Here is an 18,292-nt window from a genome sequence, read left to right as displayed (position 1 = left end):
TAAGAACAAAGGATTGGTAGATGGAACAAGCTTTGTAGTAATATTCCTCTCCTAAGCAAAAGAGACACTGGGTGTGCAAGTCTTTGCATAGGATTTGCCTTTCTCACTCACTCTTACCCCTCCTTGCTGACATCAAATACCAATAAGAAAAAAAGTTAAGAAATATAAAGGAAGGTTCCACAACAAGACGCCTATCTGAGCTTTTGAAGCAACGGTACCAAAGACTAATCAACGATCAGTGTGATGGATACATGAGCTGTAGTCAGGCTGGCAGTGAGATAGTCTGAGGAATTACATTAGTATGTCCATCTATATACCCCTACGCTTGCAAGCTGAGGTCACATGTAGGCTTTATTTATTTCAGTTTGGTGACCAGGGAAATCCGCTGGGCCCATGAGTGCCCATTTTCAGTGGAGGCCCAGAGTGAAAAGCTCCAGTATAACATAAAACATTAAGATACAAAAGTAAGTAAGTTACAGTTTACATGAATGAACATTCTGTATCAGGCTTAGTTGACAAAGATAATTTTGATGTATCTGGAAGGCTGTACTGTGGAGATTCATTTAGGAAATACCTTCATAACAATTGAAGTGTAGTAACATTATACATAACAATCGATTAAAGTAAGGAAACAGTTTACATGCATTCATTCGACATAAAAAGCTATTTACAATATTTACAAGGTAGATATAGTTTCTTCAGAAGCAATTACAGACAGCTAGAGACAGCTGAGGGAACTAGTTGTTTGGGTGTTAGAGAGATTAGGAGCCAAGGAGTAACACCGCCTTAGGAAAGAATTAAACAGGGGGAAAAGCAGGTGCATTTCCATTTGGAGTGCAAGTAAGTGAAAAGCTGGGTTTTAAAGTTTTCGGAGTTAGTTATTGCCCTAAGAGTGGTAGGGAGAGAATTCCATTTCTTGCCTAGTGAGAAAGAGAGGAGAAGCTGGCCAGCAGGCCGTTTTGGTTTGTGGATAGTAATTAGGGTTTGATTTTCAGATCTAAGAGGTCTATTGGGGGTGTAGGGGGAAGGATGTTTATTACAGCTGGACATTTATTTGGGTGAAATACAAGTCTGTGTGCTGTGGTAAGTTGGAGGTATTCTAGGTAATTAGGGAGTTCTAGCCAGTTCAGAGAATGAAGGGTATGGCAGTGATGGGTGGAGTTTTTGGATCTGGAGGCAAATTTGGAGATTTTGTTATAGCAGTTTTCCAGTTTAGAGGTGTTGATAGCGGTCAGGTTAGGTAGAAGAGGGGCTCCATATAACAGGGATGGGAGCAGGTAAGTAGTAGCTAAAGTATGTCTAGTGGAGTTGGAGAGAAGGAGGTTGCTCCTGTAAAGCATACCTAGCTTTTGGTGGGTCGTCTTTATATTTTGTTGGATATGGATATCAAACTTGAGGTGTTCATCAATAGTAATGCCAAGAAGTTTTGTACAGGGAACTAGTTGGAATGGCTGAGGACTTTAAATTAATTTTTGTCAAAAGAGAAAGTCTTGGAGGGAGAGAAGAGTAGAAGTTTAGATTTATTTGCATTTAGAGACAGGTGATTTTGTTGCATCCAGTATTCAGTAATAGAAAAGGCAGCTTGGGTTTTAGTCAGTAGTAAAGGGAGGTTAGAGGCAGAGCAGACTATCGTAGAATTGTCTGCATATTGAATGACTTTGGCATCAGGAATGGCAGAGTAAAGGTTATTGATAAAGATGTTGAAAAGCATAGGTCCGAGGATGGACCCTTGAGGGACGCCAGTTGGGGTAAGAAGAAATGAGGAGATGGTGCTCTTCCATTTAACTGCCTGAGATCTCTCTGACAGGTAGCTAGAGAACCAGGTGACAGTGTTTGGAGTGAGATGTAGGGTAGAGAGATGATAGATAAGGTGGTTATGGGAAATAGTGTCAAAAGCCTTGGAAATGTCGAGAAGAACTGTGGAAACTAAATGTCCTGAATCTCAGGCTTGGTTGACAGTTTCTAAGAAGAAGAGAAGAGCGGTTATGGTGCTATGGCCAGGGCGGAAGCCATGCTGGGTAGATGTTAGGAGTTGGTTTTGGGTTAGGAAAGGCATAAGTTGGAGATGGATACATTTTTCTAAGATTTTGGAGACTGGAGAGAGCACAGCAATGGGCCAGAATTTTGAGATGTCAGTATTTTTCCCACCTTTGTGGAGAGGAAGAATGTAAACAGAATGCCATAGTTTGGGTACATATGACTCCTTTATAGATCTGTTGATTATGATGCTGATTGGGATTGCAATACTGTCGGCTGTGCATTGTAGGAAGATGGAAGGAATATTATCAGGAGCATTGGAGCAAGGTTTAAGTTTGGATAGGAGTCTTTTTATGAGATTAATAGAGACTGGCTTAAGCTCAAACATAGGGTGGTTAGGAGAAGAGGAAATGTGGTTAGGTGGATTATTGTTAGGGAAGGTCTTGGTCAGGTTGGAGATAGTTTCAATAAAAAATGAATTAAATCTGGAGCTTAGTTCAAGGTCAGATATACTTGGGTCAGGGCAGGGGTTATTCTTGGAGTCGGGGTTGAGAAGGGAGTTTATGGATTTCCAGAATTGTTTGGGGTTATTGTTATTGTTGGAGCGGAGTTTAAAGTAATAGGATTTTTGTCCTTTGTGATGCGTTGCTTTGTGAGGTTACAGAGTTGTTTGTATTTGATCAGGGTTTTGGGCAGTTTGTTGTTATGGTACAGTTTCCAGGCTTTGTCCCTTTGAAGCATAATTTGCTTGGTTTCTTTGGAGAGCCATGGAGCGATATTAGCTTTTATCCTTCTATTTCTTAGTGGTGCTAGGGAGTTTAGAGTGTTGAGGAAGACAGAGTTGAAGTGTTCTATTGCTTTATTAAGAGGAAGGGTGTTTAGGATTTTCCAGTTTATTTGTTTGAGGATATTTGAGAAAGTTGAGGGATTGAAGTTGCTAAGGTTGCGGGTGAGAATATACTGATGCTGATGGGGGGCAGAGGTAGCTGAACGATGTATGAGGGGGCAGGGAGCTGGTCACTAATGGTGTCAGGAATGGTACCAGAGTAGGTTATTTTATTTAGATGGGTGACTAGGATCCAGTCTATAATGGATCTTGGGGGGTTTGTTTTGTTGGGTCGTGTGGTGGACAAGATTACTTGAGTGAAGTTATAGAGGTTGATGGATAGGGAGGGAGAGGGATTATTGAACTTGTTCCAGTCGAGGTTTACGTCCCCTAGAATATAAGTTTCGTAATTAATTTCAGATGAGGCCCACAGGAGGATATCTTCGAGGGTCGAGATTTTGTTACCAGGAGATATAGAAAGGGCTATGATGCAGATATTTTTGTGCTTGTTCATTTTTAGTAGACCAACTGTTAGTTCGGTATTGTTGAATTGTGGGATAGGAATTTGGAGGGGAATTAAGGTAAGATGATTAGAGTAGTTAAGGGCAGTGCCGCTGCCTTTTTTATTTAGTCGGTCAGTTCTGAGGGACTGAAATCCTTTAGGCAAGATTTCAGAGTCAGAGATATGGGGTTTGAGCCATGTTTCTGAGATGGCTAAGATGTCAGGTTGATTATGAGTTAGCCATGCTTGAAAGTGGTGAGTTTTATTGTTGAGGCTTTGGGCATTGAGAGTGACGAATGTTAGGGTATTGTGGGGAGAGGAGGGGAGGGGAAAAAGGTGAAGGGGGGTTATTAGTAAGGGGGCTTGGCCCAGGGTTGGGGTGGATATCCCCAGCAAATATAAGGTTGTTGAAGGAAGGAGTTTTTAGCCATTTGTGTTTATTTTGCATACGTTTGGTAGGAAATAACATTAGTCTAGAGGTAAGTATTTTGGCTTTAGAAGTGATAATTTTAGGATAGAATAGGTGCAAGGGGTGGGGCTGAATAAGGGAAGAGGAGATGTAGTAGTAATGGGAGAATGAATACGGGAGCAACCTGGTGAATTAATCAGTTTGAGATGAAGGTAAGATAGGTGGAACACAGGAGGAGTATGAGCTGGCATCACATGGGGGAATTAGGAATACAAGGAGGAAGCAGGGGGCCTGGAGGGTGTGGAGAATAAAGGGAAACATCATGGGACACAGGTAGTTTAATATATATGGTTTGAGGGGATGCAGTAGGTGAGAAATAAGAGGGGATGACAATAGAGCAGAAATTTAATTGAAATTACAAAGAACCTGGCTAGGGGGGGTTTAAAAAGGTGGGAGTAAAGAGAGTGTGAATGTGTTTGAATAGGAGGAAGAGATGAGTTGTGAAGAGGGAAAAGCTTTAATTGGGTAATTAGGTAGGGTGTGTAAGGGGTGGGGTGTAAACAGGGAGGAGATTCTAATTGGGTAGTTGGGATTAGTGGGTGGAGAAAGGGTGGAATAAATGTAGAGGTTCTGGGTGCAGAGTGAGCCTGCAGGGCAAACGGAGCGGGTAGAGACAAGGAGGAGGAGAAAGTGTATCAGTGAAGGTGAGAAGAGATCTGAGGTAAGGAGACTAAAGTAAAGGCACTCAGTATTAGAGTTGAAGGAAGCAGATGTTTCACAAGACCTAGGGGCTATACAGGGCAGAAAAAGTGTAAAACAGTGATTAACTAAATCTGGTGCTGAGAACAGGGCAGAGTTAGGTTAAGGTAGTGTAGGCATACATATGGATATAGAAAGAAGCAGGAAATGCTGCCACCTTGTGGTCAGACTGGGTAATTACAAAGGTAGGCCTTGGACACGGGGGAAATGGAGAAGAGACCAGGAAGGTAGAGAGGGAGGATTACAATTAGGGTAGACTGCTAGCTTTTGTTCACCAGGTTGCTGTACCAAAGGGCAATTTTAATTTTACAGTTTAGTTTATAATAGGATACATACACTTAATATTAATTCCTGGGGAGGCAAGGATGAGTACAGAAGCACAGCAGGAGTTCTTATGCGCTATCCTTTCAAGGGCGGGAAGCCAGGGATTCCAAGCAGAGAACTGGGCGGCACCTGGGGTGGTAGTGATTCAGCAAAACAACTTAATATTAATTCCTGGGGAGGCAAGGATGAGTATAGAAGCACAGCAGGAGTTCTTATACGCTATCCGTTCAAGGGCTTGAAGCCATGGATTCCAAGCAGAGAACTGGGAGGCACCTGGGGTGGCAGTGATTCAGCAAATCACCATAAGTGGAGCCGCAGCCTACACAGTACAGGACCGGAGGGGATAGGAGGGGATTTAAAAAAAGGATGTACAATACAGGGAAGGTAAAGTTTTGGTACCCTGGCTGGATGACAGCGGTGATAACCCATGTGTTAGGAATACTGCAACAGTGATTTCAGTCAGGACATATTTCTAATACTGTTAAACTAAAGCCCACAGCAGAAATGCTAAGGGCATTCTTGGAAGAGACATTTTGTATCACTAGTAACTATGGTGACAGTCCACTGTGCTACCAGTTTACATGTGTGTGTGGGGGAGGGGGGTTATATCAGACCCAAGCAATTTTAGACCCATCAGGTTCCCCAGTATTCTAAGCAAAATCATAAAGTCATACTGGAACTTATCCAAATGAAACAGGATAGCTACTGTTAGATATCAAATAGTATTGTTCAGCTTATAAGAGAGCTTATCTTTTAAGTCATGAATGTACTGAAAGAATATATTAGTTATGTTTTATTTTATTTGTTAACAGGATAAATCCACTGAACATGTGTTCCTTTTCAAGGTTAGCCTGGGTGAACTGTCTGGTTAAATGACTTGCTCAGAGGCACACAGTAGGCAAATGGGGACCAAGGCAATCAAAATCTTGAATACAGGAAGGCGCTCACAGCCCTAATCCTTTAGAGCAGCAGAACAATCTTGATCTTGTCAATGATTAGTATTTGTCAGTAATCCACATAAGGGTGCAATGGCCATATTAAACATTAAATATCAATCCATGTGTAGTTCAAAGGGGAAACACTAATTAAACAACAAGAACACAAGTTAGGGCACAGTCTATTTGTCTGTGGCAATGGGTGTTGCCAGTGCTGTCTCACTGTGGTAATTTCTTTTCTGACTTTTCTTCTCAGCTATAAAAATGGAAAATGGTCAATGAATAGCCAAATATGAACAGGGCAACATAATTATTCAATAAGATAGGCTAAAATTATCTAAGATAGCTTATAAAAATATCCACCTTGTGTAGCAGTAATGCTTTCAACTTTACTGTCAGTAATAATAGTATCATACGACTTTACAAACAATTGCCAAATAAAAAAAAAGTGATGCCGTTACTAAATACCTAGGCAAAAGACCAAAGTCAGAAAAGCATATTACATTATTCTTTGGCCCACTAAATTCTAAGTATCAGCTGTAGTTGTTTCAGGAAGATCACTTCATCAATTTATATTTTAGATTTGGTTTCTTACAGGTTACTTAGGCAATAACCAATGGCTGGGTGTGGGTAATGCTGGATTTACCCACGGTTGATGTGGTTTGGTCACAAGGACAAAAAACACAGCCAACTGTAAATCCAGTATTGCCCACACCCAGCCATGGGTTATTGGTATTATACAATGACTTTATTTAAGGAAAAAAAAACTTACTTTTCTTAAATAATGTCTTTGTATAATGACTCCATGCTGCCCTTCCATGTTTTCCTGGTATCTTGGGGCTTTTCCTGATGTATTGGACATGCGTATGTTACGCAGTACATCAGTGCTGTGCAGAGGTACCAACAGAGAAAGGAAGATCTCAGTCACTTTTTTTTTTAAATGAAAATAAAAAAAAAAGAAATTGGGAGACTTTTTATGTTGGGGAGAGCCAGGACAGACAAAATAAAAGGATAATCATGTAAGTTTCTTCAATTTTGCAGAAAGTACCTGATTATTCTCTTATTTTTGTCGGCACTGTCTCCGTCGTTCATTTCAGGTCTTCCATTTTCTTTTTTGATGCAAAAAAAGAAAGAAAAGTAAAAAAAAATTATGAGCTATACTAATGGGAAAAAGTCCAGGTGACCAGAACTTTTTCCGTTAGTATATTCTCGGCTGGCCAATTAGAGTGCTCATATTTGAATATTAATGGCCAGTCATTGTATAATTAAAGGTAATCACTACTTTGTCTATAAGACAATGTCTGATCCAGTTCTATTTGAAATCTTATGCCTGAAACACATCACTATGACAACTAACCCCAGAACACAGGAAAACTAATACTGAAATAATTATCAGTAACAGAAAATATGTGGGTACATTGCAGAACTCTTTCCAAGACTTTGGAATAAGCTTCCCCTTAAAATCAGTAGAAGTCAGACTGGGCCTTGAGATTAGCAGTATAAAAGAGTTCGCACTCGATCATGTTTAACATGTCCTGTGGTCAGCAGCAAGAAACAGGGAGAAAGATTCCTCCATTCTTCTTCTAGGAGCTCTAACAACTGGGGATAGCAATTACATTAAAAAAGGGGTTATATATGTTATTTTTTAATTATTAACTGTTGATTTTTGTGACAAGTTATTTTTAATTTTTAATTTTTTTATTTTTTATTTTACATTTGTTGACTGGGATAGTCCGACTGGTTGCATGCCCATTTTCAGTGGAGGCCTGGGGAGAAAAGCTCCAAGGGTAAGCAGATACAGCATTACATAATACCAGCATTACATATTACAATCAAGACTATTTACAGAGATTACATAAGTAAGCAAGTTAAACAAGTTCCACAGGTTAGAGTTAATCCTGAGCGCAAGTCAGGATTAAATTAAATTACACAGTAAACTGGTTAACATATTTTTACACATTCTAGAGAGAGTTAGCCAGGCTTGATACATTGACATAGCCAGTTAAGTGACAAATGTTGTTTGAGTCTAGTTTTAAATTGACCTAAGGTGGAAAGTAAGGTAATATCAGCTGGAAGAGAGTTCCAGGATCTACTTACAGAGTTTGCAAAGAGAGAGTCACCGGCTGTGTTATTAATTTTGCTAGTCTGAATTAGTAGTTTGTAAGAGGATCGAAGCGGTCTAGGATTGTTATAGGGGGTGATAATATTTTTAAGTGCAGGAATATTGTCTGGATTATAGAGGATTTTATAGGCCATAATCAGTTGGTTATACTGGATTAGGCTGGGTAGTTCAAACCACCCAAGCTGATTAGATTGATGCAATGATGTGTCCTAAAAGGCAGCCCAGTGGCAAACCTGGCAATGTGGTTGTAGCAAATTGAGAGTTTGTTAAGGACAGTCTTGTTTAAATTCAAGAGTAGAAGGGATGCATACAGAAGGGTTGAAAGAAGGTGAGAGCAAGCTATGGCAATTGTAGCTGGAGGGGTTAGGAAGGCTTTTATTCTGTAAAGTGACCCTAGTTTTTTATTGATGGTTTTGATAGTTTGGTTAACATGTAGGTCGAATTTTAGATTATTGTCAATGATGACACTTAATAGTTTTGTAGAGGGGTCAAAACTATTAACTACGTGTTGGTAAAAATAACAGCATTTTAGTTTTTTTGGGATTTAGGATCAGACGATGTTCAGAAAGCCAGTTTTCTATTGTATTAAAGGTGGTCTGGGTAGCTGACCATAACTCTACTGGACATGTGGCTGAGCAAATCAGAGTAGAGTCATCAGCATGTTGGATACAGCTGACTTTTGGGATGACAGTATAAAGGTCGTTAATGAAGATGGAGAACAGAAAAGGCCCTAGTATAGAGCCTTGTGGTACTCCAAGGGTGCTAGGTAGAAGATTAGAGAATTTGTTCTGCCAGAGGACAGCCTGCTGTATAATTGTAATATTCTTCCTCTGTCTGGCTTTAATATGTTCTTTTACACTTTCAGAATTTTTACAGTTAATGTCTTGTTAGGGGTGAAGACTGACTGGGGATGTGGAAAAGGAATTACACCTGCAGGTAGTTTCTGCTTGGTGGTCTAAATCATAATGAGAGCTGATGAAAATGGAGCAGAAATGAAAACTAATCAAGCGTGAAAATTATCATCTCTCATAAAAGTGTTTCTTTGTAAATGAAGACCCAATAGTAGTCACTCCAGATAAATCTATTCAAAGTTTAAGTGTTTTAATGTCAGAGTCAGTTTCTGTTACCTCATGTGTCTTTATGATTTATTTGTACTTGTTAACATAGATATAGCTGGCTCATCTAGTGTCCAGTGCTGGTCTTTAATCTAGTACCCTGCACCCTCAGCTCTTAACTAGAAAAAAGGAAAAAAGGTCCGTTCCCCTGGTTTAGTCAAAAAACAATAACTTTTCGTAAAGAAACATGGCAAAAACACCAATCTGGAAGACACTGAAACTTCAAAATTTAATGTTTAAAGTTTCAGTGTCTTCTAGATTGGTCCTTTATTGCCGTGTTTCTGTACGAAAACTTATTGCTATTTTTTCCTGTATTTTGGTTTTCGTACAGTCTGTTGTCTTTTTGCCCCTAGTTTAGTTTTAATTCCCTACCTCCACCCCCTTGGCCCCACCCTGAAGTGGAGTTCACTTAAGGTACTTGTAATAGATGAGACTGACAAGCTAGCAGACAACAGCACATGGGGCAGAGGTTCATATCTGGGCAGCTGTTTCTTTGTTTACAGCATGCCATGCATGGACACCAATGAACAGTGATGAGATGCATACTGTGCATTCCTCTGTGTATGCTGCATGGCATGCTCTGTACCCAGTCTGCTAAATCTGTAATCTGAGGTCATTGGCACTTGGTACACCAATGCACACCTGCATCTACTTGTGCCACACTCTGCTCCACTCCTTACCTGGCCACCTCATGACAAGAACACATGACTAGGATCACTTCCTGTGTGCTGCATGACTGTTATGGCAGTGACATAGCATCTGGCAATGCCTCATATAGTTCTGACAGCTTTCACATTACCTTGGAATGCTGCATACAAATGGAGCATCAGACTCAGTGTCTCCTTGATTAGTTGGCATTTTCTGAGACACTAGAATATGGACTACAGCAATTGTCACAAATGGCCTAAGCATTTGGGGGCTGTGACTCTTTTGTCATTTGCAGCCTTATGCAAACAGAAGTGCCTGACACAATTCTCCCAGATTACACCAGAGGTATTAATCTCTGATCCTTATGTAGTCCTCAGCCATGCTCAATAAAGGGAATTATTCCCATTCCAGTGGTATGTTGTGCTGCAGTGAACCTCATGTCTAACTTTATTTATATTATAAGCTCCGTGGCACGTGTGATAACTGTGTAACACTATGGTAACAAATGAATGTTAAGTTTAATTGGTCCTATATGAGCATGAGTTTTACCTGTGTGGGAATGACCTCACCTGGGTGCTATGTTGAAACCCTAATTCTGTTTCATAACTACAGTGGAACATTCATGTTTGCTGCTGTCCTCCTATACAGTGCCTGTTTATCTGGCTATCGGTTTCTGTAATGTACACCTCGGGCATAGAACATCCTCAATCCAGCTGATGCTCCTCACCACACTGCCATAAACATCCTGTGGTGGTTATGCGGCAGTACCACTGTGTTCAGGCAGGAGGCAATGCATGGGGCAGCAGTACATCATGTTACTTTAAGTGACACACAAATACGAATACCCCTCATGTTTGTGGACAAAATATATTGTATACATCTTTGGTGGAGGATTACGTCAGGCGGGTCTACTTTAGAGCGACGAAAATTAAAAATGTTGAATACTCACATGAGCAAAAATTCAGGAACTCTATGTTTATTTTTGAAGATCGGAATATTTGCCCTTTCCTCACTGCAGTGTGATGTCGGAGTTGGCAGCCCCCCACAATAGTGATTTTGCGTTCCTGAATTTACGCTTATGTGAGCGTTCGGCATTTTGTACTTTTGTCTATATAATATAGACCCCGTCAGGCAGTTCTGAGTCCAATCCTGCACTTTTATTAGGTTGTAATGCTATGCTTTTAGTTACAGTTATTTTCAGAGTGAGGGCTAAGTTAAACCTGATTACATCATGTTAATTACAACACAATAAAATCACAATTATTGATAATAAAGGCAGCAGATCAAAATCAGTATCAACTATTATGACAATAAAATCATAAACAATATCGGTGTATGTGTGTATATGCATGTGCGTGTCATGTCTACCTGAAAATCTTAGAGAGTAGATAAATCCTAAATAAAGAATACAATGGCAAGTGTCATGTGTAGTCAATCAGCCTATAAAAAACTGAGCTAATAATCATGAATGAGAAAACAGTCCAGAAGATTTCAATCTAAAACTGAAAATGCCACGCTGCTTATGAAATGTAATTCTCCTGCTCTACTTCACAGACAGAATCCAATAGCAGATGCTACAAAGTCAGATAGATATAGACACAGTGAGTAAGCTGTGGGAATGCTGGGATGCACCAGAACAACGACAGAAAAAGAATGAACTGCAGAGTGTACTTACCCGCTGGAACTACAGCCCGAATTTTACCAAAAATCAACTGTTTCCACTTTTTTATTTCTTGGGTAGAGAAAACCTGTCCCTCACTTTTATATAACAAATATATGGTTTCTCTACAAAAGCAAGTATTTGTCTTTCTTCAAGGCTGTGAGCTGTTGGATTTGAAACATATTAGCAAAGGGGCTGTGGAGGGCAATGGTGGAGTTTACCCCAGAGAACATGTTGCATTACATTATATAAATACAACAACCTCTACACTAATGTATTTATTTTCACTTTTCCGTTATGTTCATAGGTTGGTACTAGGCTATCGGCCCTAGGGCCTATATAAGCCTAGCCATAACAATTCCCTGGATATTTCTTCCCACAATATTTACTTTCCTGGACCCCTGTCTAGCAGGGTGACTGACGTGATCCATGGGGGGAATTTCCTATCTCCCATCCAATCATCAAGGTTCCTTTTGAAGAGGGCCAAGGAGATGCTCTGCTTGACATGTATGGGCAGTCTATTCCAGAGTAGGGGGAGTCTCTGGGTAAGGAACCTATCTCTCCAGCATGTTTTGTTCATTGTGATGACAAGGTTTAGATCCCTGGAGCATGTGGCTCTGAGGGATTGGGATTTCTTTAAGTGGAGCATGTCCAACAACTCAGGGTTTGACATGGCCTTGTATGTTAAGCAGAGATCGCCTCTGAGTAGACAATATGCCACAGAGTATAGCTGGAGTTTTTTTTAAACGGTCAGTATAGGGCATCTGCTTTAGGCCTTTGATTCTTTTAGTGAGGTATTTCTGCGGCCTTTCCAGCTGTTGCAGATGTCTTGTGAGGTACATACCAATGAGGCATTGTACTCTATAATGGGTCTAATGAGGGATGAGTACAGTGGGACAATGACCTCCTTTTTTCTGGATGAAAAGCCCTTAGTGATGAGGTGTGCCAAATAGAAGGATTTCCTGACTATTGTGGCAATGTGGTTGTTGAAGGTGAGACCACTGTCCACCTGTGTCCCCAAGTCTCTCATCACACTTTTGGTGTTTAGTGTACTGCCACCTATGTGGTAATTCATGGGTACATGGTTTTTCCCAAAGGGGATAACTATACATTAAGCTTGAGCCCATGGCTCTGGCACCAAGCATCTGTTTCTGTAAGGCCCTTTTGTAGAATATCCACATCATCTGGGGATTCAATAATGGCTCCCAGTTTGCAGTCATCTGCAAACTTTGTTAGCCAGCATCCCTTAGTGTTGGCCTGTATTTCAGAGAAGTAGATGCCAAACAAGAGCGGTCCCAGGACTGAACCCTGAGGTACTCCACTTGTTACTTCTCTGGAGCTGGATTTGGAGTCGGCTACTTTTATAGTCTGGGTTCTGTCAGTAAGCCAGTTGACAACCCATCGAGTGACATAGACATTTATGCCCAGCTTAGTAAGTTTATCTATGATTCCAGAGTGGGGGATGGTGTCGAAGGCCTTGGGGAGGTCCAGATAGGCTGTGTGGACCTCCTTACCCTTGTCCACAACTCTGGAGACTGATTCAAAGAAGTCAGTCTGGTTCAGGAGATAAGATCGGCCCTTCACAAACCCAAACTAGGTGGGGTCCAGTGTTTGAAGGTTGCCAATGTCTTTGTTTATAAGTTCCATGATAATGCATTCCATGCCCTTGCAGATCAGCTGAAATACTTCTCTATAGCACCACTTAGCAATACTGTTCAGAATAACACTGAGACATCCTTTTGAAGTTTGTTGCAAGCTGCCTGTTAGTCTTTTATTTATTATATTTGTACTGGGAATGTAAAGCTAAATATCCTATATTACTTTAATGTTCTCTATTTCTGTCTTTGAACACAAACCACATTTATTTACTGCAACCTAGTTTGGGACTATTCATTTGGTATAGCAAATTTAGAATAGCAAAGTAGAAACATTCATGCTATACCTGTTTATTAAGCAGTAAAGATGACTCAAACCAACTTCTCAGCAACCTAATGGCTACAGGACACATGCTACTAACATTAAAACACACACTATAGCTTTGGTTCAGCTAGCTAACTTGGCATGCTATTTAGTCTGTTCTTGAAACTATCATACCATTTCATAAACCTCTGTACATATAACGGTAGAATAGGCTTTTCGTATTTAATTACATACATGTAAATATTGCATGAAATTGAATACAGCTTAGTTAGAAGTAAAACCCAGATAAACAACTTCCATACAACCAGCTGCCAGTAACAGTTTTGACAGCAATGAGCATGCATGAGTCCACATCATTTGTATTCATCTGTGTTCATATATGATGTATTCATCATTTGTTTGATTTTGTAAAATGCATGTAGATAATTAATGAGTGCCTACCTGAAGTGCTTTCCTGAGCTTGGGCATCTTCTTCTGTAGCTGCCTGGACAGCAGCAGATGCTTCCTCCTGCTGTACCTGATGATCTGTTTCTGAAGCCTGTGGGATTACACGCGGTTGCCAGACCTCTGTTTCACCTTCCACTGTCACCTCAGTGTGCTGTCCCTCTTCGGTTCCATTTACCACCTGAGGTTCTGGTGTTGGACTGGAAGTACATTCTGAATCCCTTCTCTCTGAGTGAAACACAGATCCTGACTCCAATGCACAAGCTCCATCTTCTTCATCTTGAGATGAGAATGCTGGGGTCTCTGAAAACCTAGCACTTTCAAAAGAAGAGTACCTTGTATCGACTGAAGAAAGTCGAGTTGTTGCACTTCCATTGTATGAGCTATCAGCCCCTTCTACATCACTTTCTCCCTCTGGCCTTGTGCTGGCATCACTGACACTTTCAGTGCGAGCTGGGTCACTTTGTTCATTCTCAGAAGACACCTGTGAAGGTTCAGAGGTTTGGTCAACAGATTCAGTTTGCATTAAATTTCTCTCATGTTCATTACCACCCTCAGGCTGGGTTTGAACATCTCCAGATGGAATCTCATGTTCATTCTCCTGGCAGGCACACTGTGGAAGTACCTCACTGTTCCTAGCAGCACTGACTAGGTCTGGTGCACCTTGGTCCTCATCACCAGCTTCTGCCAATCCAATTGTTGGCAAGTTGCTGAGGAGTTGGTTTAGATCATCTGGATCGACAGAAGAAATCTGGCATGGGATAGAAGTGGAAGCAGATGACACTAAATGCTCTGTGGCACCTTTATCTAAATCCTGCATGGTCTCTTGATTACTCAAAAAGTCACAAACAGCACTGCCAGCAGCGCCATTTAACATGACAAGGCCCCCTTCCTCTATAGTAGGTTGAAGTGCTAAGGCTTGACGCAAATCGTGATCCTCTTCATCTGAGTCAATGTGAAGCATAGCATTAAGTCTGGTATCTGTAGGGAAACTGCTCCTCAGCTTGGGTGATGCTCCACGTGATCGTTCACTAGAACCAGATGAACCAACTTTAGGAGCCCCACTGCTTCCAAATGTGTCAAGATAGTCATTAAGTGAATCCTGACGGTGTGTTTGGCAAACAGGAGGTGATGTCCTTCCTGCAGTACATGCAGGTTCTTCTGTCTCCTCCACAGCTGTGCTGTCACTTCCTGATGTGTGCTGTGGGGTTCCAGTACAGCTACCTGTATGTTCTCCTTGCACTGGTCCATTGGAGCAAACAGGATGGGGTGTATGATGTTCACCTAAAGTTACTGGCAGGTCCTCATCATCCGACGGACTACCCAAATCACCATTTATATTACTTTCATGTAGAAGAGTGTCAACTGCATCTGGACAGGCATCTGCAGTGAAAAACAATATGTCAAAATTGCTAGACAGCATAAGACTGAGAAAAACATTACATTTTATTCTAAAAGCACTAATCAAACATTCTGTGAGAAGGACTTTCGTTTTCTGTGTTAATCAGGAATTCTAAAGTACTAAAGAACTGTATGGGGAAAGTAAACATGAAATGGTTTACATTTTCAGACGTTAAGTATAAAATCCTGACAAGGATTAGCATGATGGGACCCAAACATCATAAAGCCCATTCAGTTGAGCATCAAAGACTAAATGATCAAATGAGCATCAAAGAGTTTGTTAAATGGGCAAAAGCCACACTTCCCCATAAAGGGAGTTATGCCCACTGCACCATGCAACTAACTCAGAAGTCACCAAACCTCATAGAAAGCTAGAATGTTTGTTACTGGTTATCTGGAATTCATCTTCTAGGTACAACCAAACAGAATTTGTTGGGTCAGGGATCAACCAGGTAAAGGACACCCATATAATCCTACCTATGACAACTTTACAAAAAAATCTAGTTTTTGCATTTCTGTAATTTTGTTTACATTAAAAAACTCTTTTAAGTTTATAGGACAGCTGGCATTATCTCTTTCCACCTTCTACTCCCTATCTGTCTCCCGACCACCTGATCTTGCACAGCATTCAACCATCAGTGTGATCTCCATCCTGTCAGTACTGGGGTTGAGGGGTTTGTCTTTAGTCCAACAAGTTCCCCTTGTGAAAACCTGTTAAGTACCTAAGGGGTTGGGTTGCACTGGTGCAGTCCACTGAAATTACCTGCTTCTGCTGATGACACACTGACAAACAGCCCTGTCTCCTTAGAAGCAGATGCCTTTTGGCAAGTCTCCATTCTCCGCTAGGGATCCTCAATGAGATGCAGGCCACAAAGTCATACGCCCTTTGCCTTACCCCAGGGACAGGTAAGCAGGTGAGCCTCATCACTCATCTCCCTCCCCAGTAGGCTCTTCCAGGGTTTGGGCCACTAATCAGGTTTAGGCCATAAGGGTAATTCTCATGCCTCATCCCTTCTATTCCATGAAGCAATGTCCCTTACATAATTAAATACAGCACAACCAACTTTCCTGAAATTTGTAAATTAAAACAAGATGAAAACAATGACAATGAAGATTTCATTTTCTGCGTGTGCGCATTGACAGTCTCTATCTCTCTCTGAAAGGTCAAACTTTAATTACATTAAGAGTTTTGTTAATGTTGCTCATATTCAACATAACAATTGTCATGGCCTCTATTTTTAAAGCTGTCAGTTAATGCAGCTAAATCAAAATACTGAGCTCAGAAAAAAAACAAAGACAAAATACAGCACAATTAGTCCAGGTTAAAAACTGCACAACATAAAATATCTGCACTCTGTGCCTGATTCTGAAATAACATTTTACTAGGATCATTACACAAATACCAACGCTTTTTCTTGATTTTAAGACAAAAAAATTTTCATCACAGAGCCTGTAATGAATTATCAAGTTTTTCAGTAGGAAGGTCAAATCTGAAACAAGATGCTGCTTTACTAAATGTTCTCTTTTACTGCTTAAAGTAAACACCATGATTACTACCTAATGCAAACAGTCTGAAAAATAGTGTGGCAAATAGGATTTTACTCAGCTTCTGGGTTCCATGAAAAAAAATGGGAAAGCAAATCTGATTCTCTATGGGATTCTAGGGCTTTATGTTTCTTGTACATTTTAAATTCTACTGGAACAGTGAAGGCACATCCATTTGTGTCAGCCTGACCCATTCTGCAGAGCATGCTTTGGCATTTAGAAGCTCCATGGCTAGATAGGATGACCAGTGGTCAGCTGACTATCACTAAAACCGTGGTAGGAATTAGATCATCTTATCACTGGCCTTATCTCTGGAGGTGGTCATCATGTGGCACTTAGTCTGGAGCAGACAACATGGTCTCATACCTCTCAACCTGCAAACACTGAAAAGAGGAACAAAGGTCCTTGAAAAGTAGGTACATCCAGGTAAAAATCTGGACATCTAATTAGCATAAAATATGAATACCAAATAGAACATAACTCATTCAAAGGTTTATACTAGGTTAATGACCAACAGCATATTTATAAGCCAGGCAATGCAACCCAACCCAGTTTTGCTCCTGAGTAACTTGGACACCTACATGGTGAGGTATGTTAAGGAGGTAGCTGAAGGTTATGTGGGTGGGTAGTTGGGGATTAATTTCCTTACTATTAACCTTTGTCCATCAAAGACATGGCCACAACAACAAGGGTGGATTTGCAATTTCCCATCCAGTGACCAAAGTTTTGTTTGAATAGGGTCAGGGATTAACTCTTCATGTGGATGGTGAGCTTGTTCCATAGTGTGAAGATAAAGGTTTATAGCAAAGTACTAGGCTAGCTACCCTAATGGGCCATTTTAAGCCTAACCTATTTCCCTTTCAAAGGTGAGAATCAAACACTGTACCTTATGTCTGTGAGGTAAACGCCTTAACCACTATGCCAACCCCTAACCTTATAACATAGGATACTATTCTGAAACATATGTTTTAAAAACTGGAGTAAGAAAAATTATGGAAAAATATAAATACAACATCAAAGAGAGTGCAAAATCTGTAGACTTTAATGGACTCTAATGCAAAATTATACCACACAAGGTTGTTTACTCTTGCTTCTGATAAAGGGGAATGGAAGAAGTGTTACTACAAGTACATTGCTCATGTAGCGTGGTTTTCTGTGTAATTTACAGCTTCAAAACTCAAACGTGATGCAGGGGGATTCAGTGTGTGAATGGGGTAAATCAGGCCTGAAAATAGGGACATACTTTCAAAAATAGATCCATCATGTTCAAGGGTATATCAGGCTTGAAAATAGCAATGTTCCTCCAAAACAGAGACAGATGAGTGGTTTGCATGTTATCAGTGCACGTCATGAAGGAAAGCTATACGTAGCTTCAGATAATGTTCACTAGACAGCATCCCTCACTGACTATCCACACTACAACATCCCTCACTGACTATACACATTAGAACAACATCCTTCACTGACCATCCACACTAGAACAGCATCCCTGACAGACCATCCACAAACATCCAAAGACCTTAATGATACCCCTGAAAAGAAGAAAAGACAGGTACTCCTGCCTTTCACCCTTTCCATGGAGGTACATGACATAGGAATGGACAAGCACACAAGGTCAGACATGGCATATTATATTTAGCCGCATGCAAAACTAAAACTACTGGTTTAGAAAACAATATTGCCAGGATGATTATGATGTTAATAT

The 18,292-nt window shown here is 40.6% G+C and overlaps 1 protein-coding gene across 2 annotated transcripts in view; it reads right to left on the bottom strand.

The window, feature by feature from the left end:
- The window catches only part of HECW2 (HECT, C2 and WW domain containing E3 ubiquitin protein ligase 2), a 2,117,141-nt gene that overhangs the window by 598,033 nt on the left and 1,500,816 nt on the right, over nt 1–18,292 (bottom strand). For both annotated transcript variants that reach the window (XM_044060621.1, XM_044060622.1), the window contains one exon: nt 13,639–15,024. In XM_044060621.1, coding sequence (XP_043916556.1) covers nt 13,639–15,024 — 1,386 coding nt within the window. The remainder of the gene's footprint in view (nt 1–13,638; nt 15,025–18,292) is intronic.

This window comes from Protopterus annectens, chromosome 2.part0 (assembly GCF_019279795.1).
Source record: "Protopterus annectens isolate FY-2018-M chromosome 2.part0, PAN1.0, whole genome shotgun sequence".
Classification (NCBI taxonomy): domain Eukaryota; kingdom Metazoa; phylum Chordata; order Ceratodontiformes; family Protopteridae; genus Protopterus; species Protopterus annectens.
This window is presented reverse-complemented; position numbering and strand designations above follow the sequence as displayed.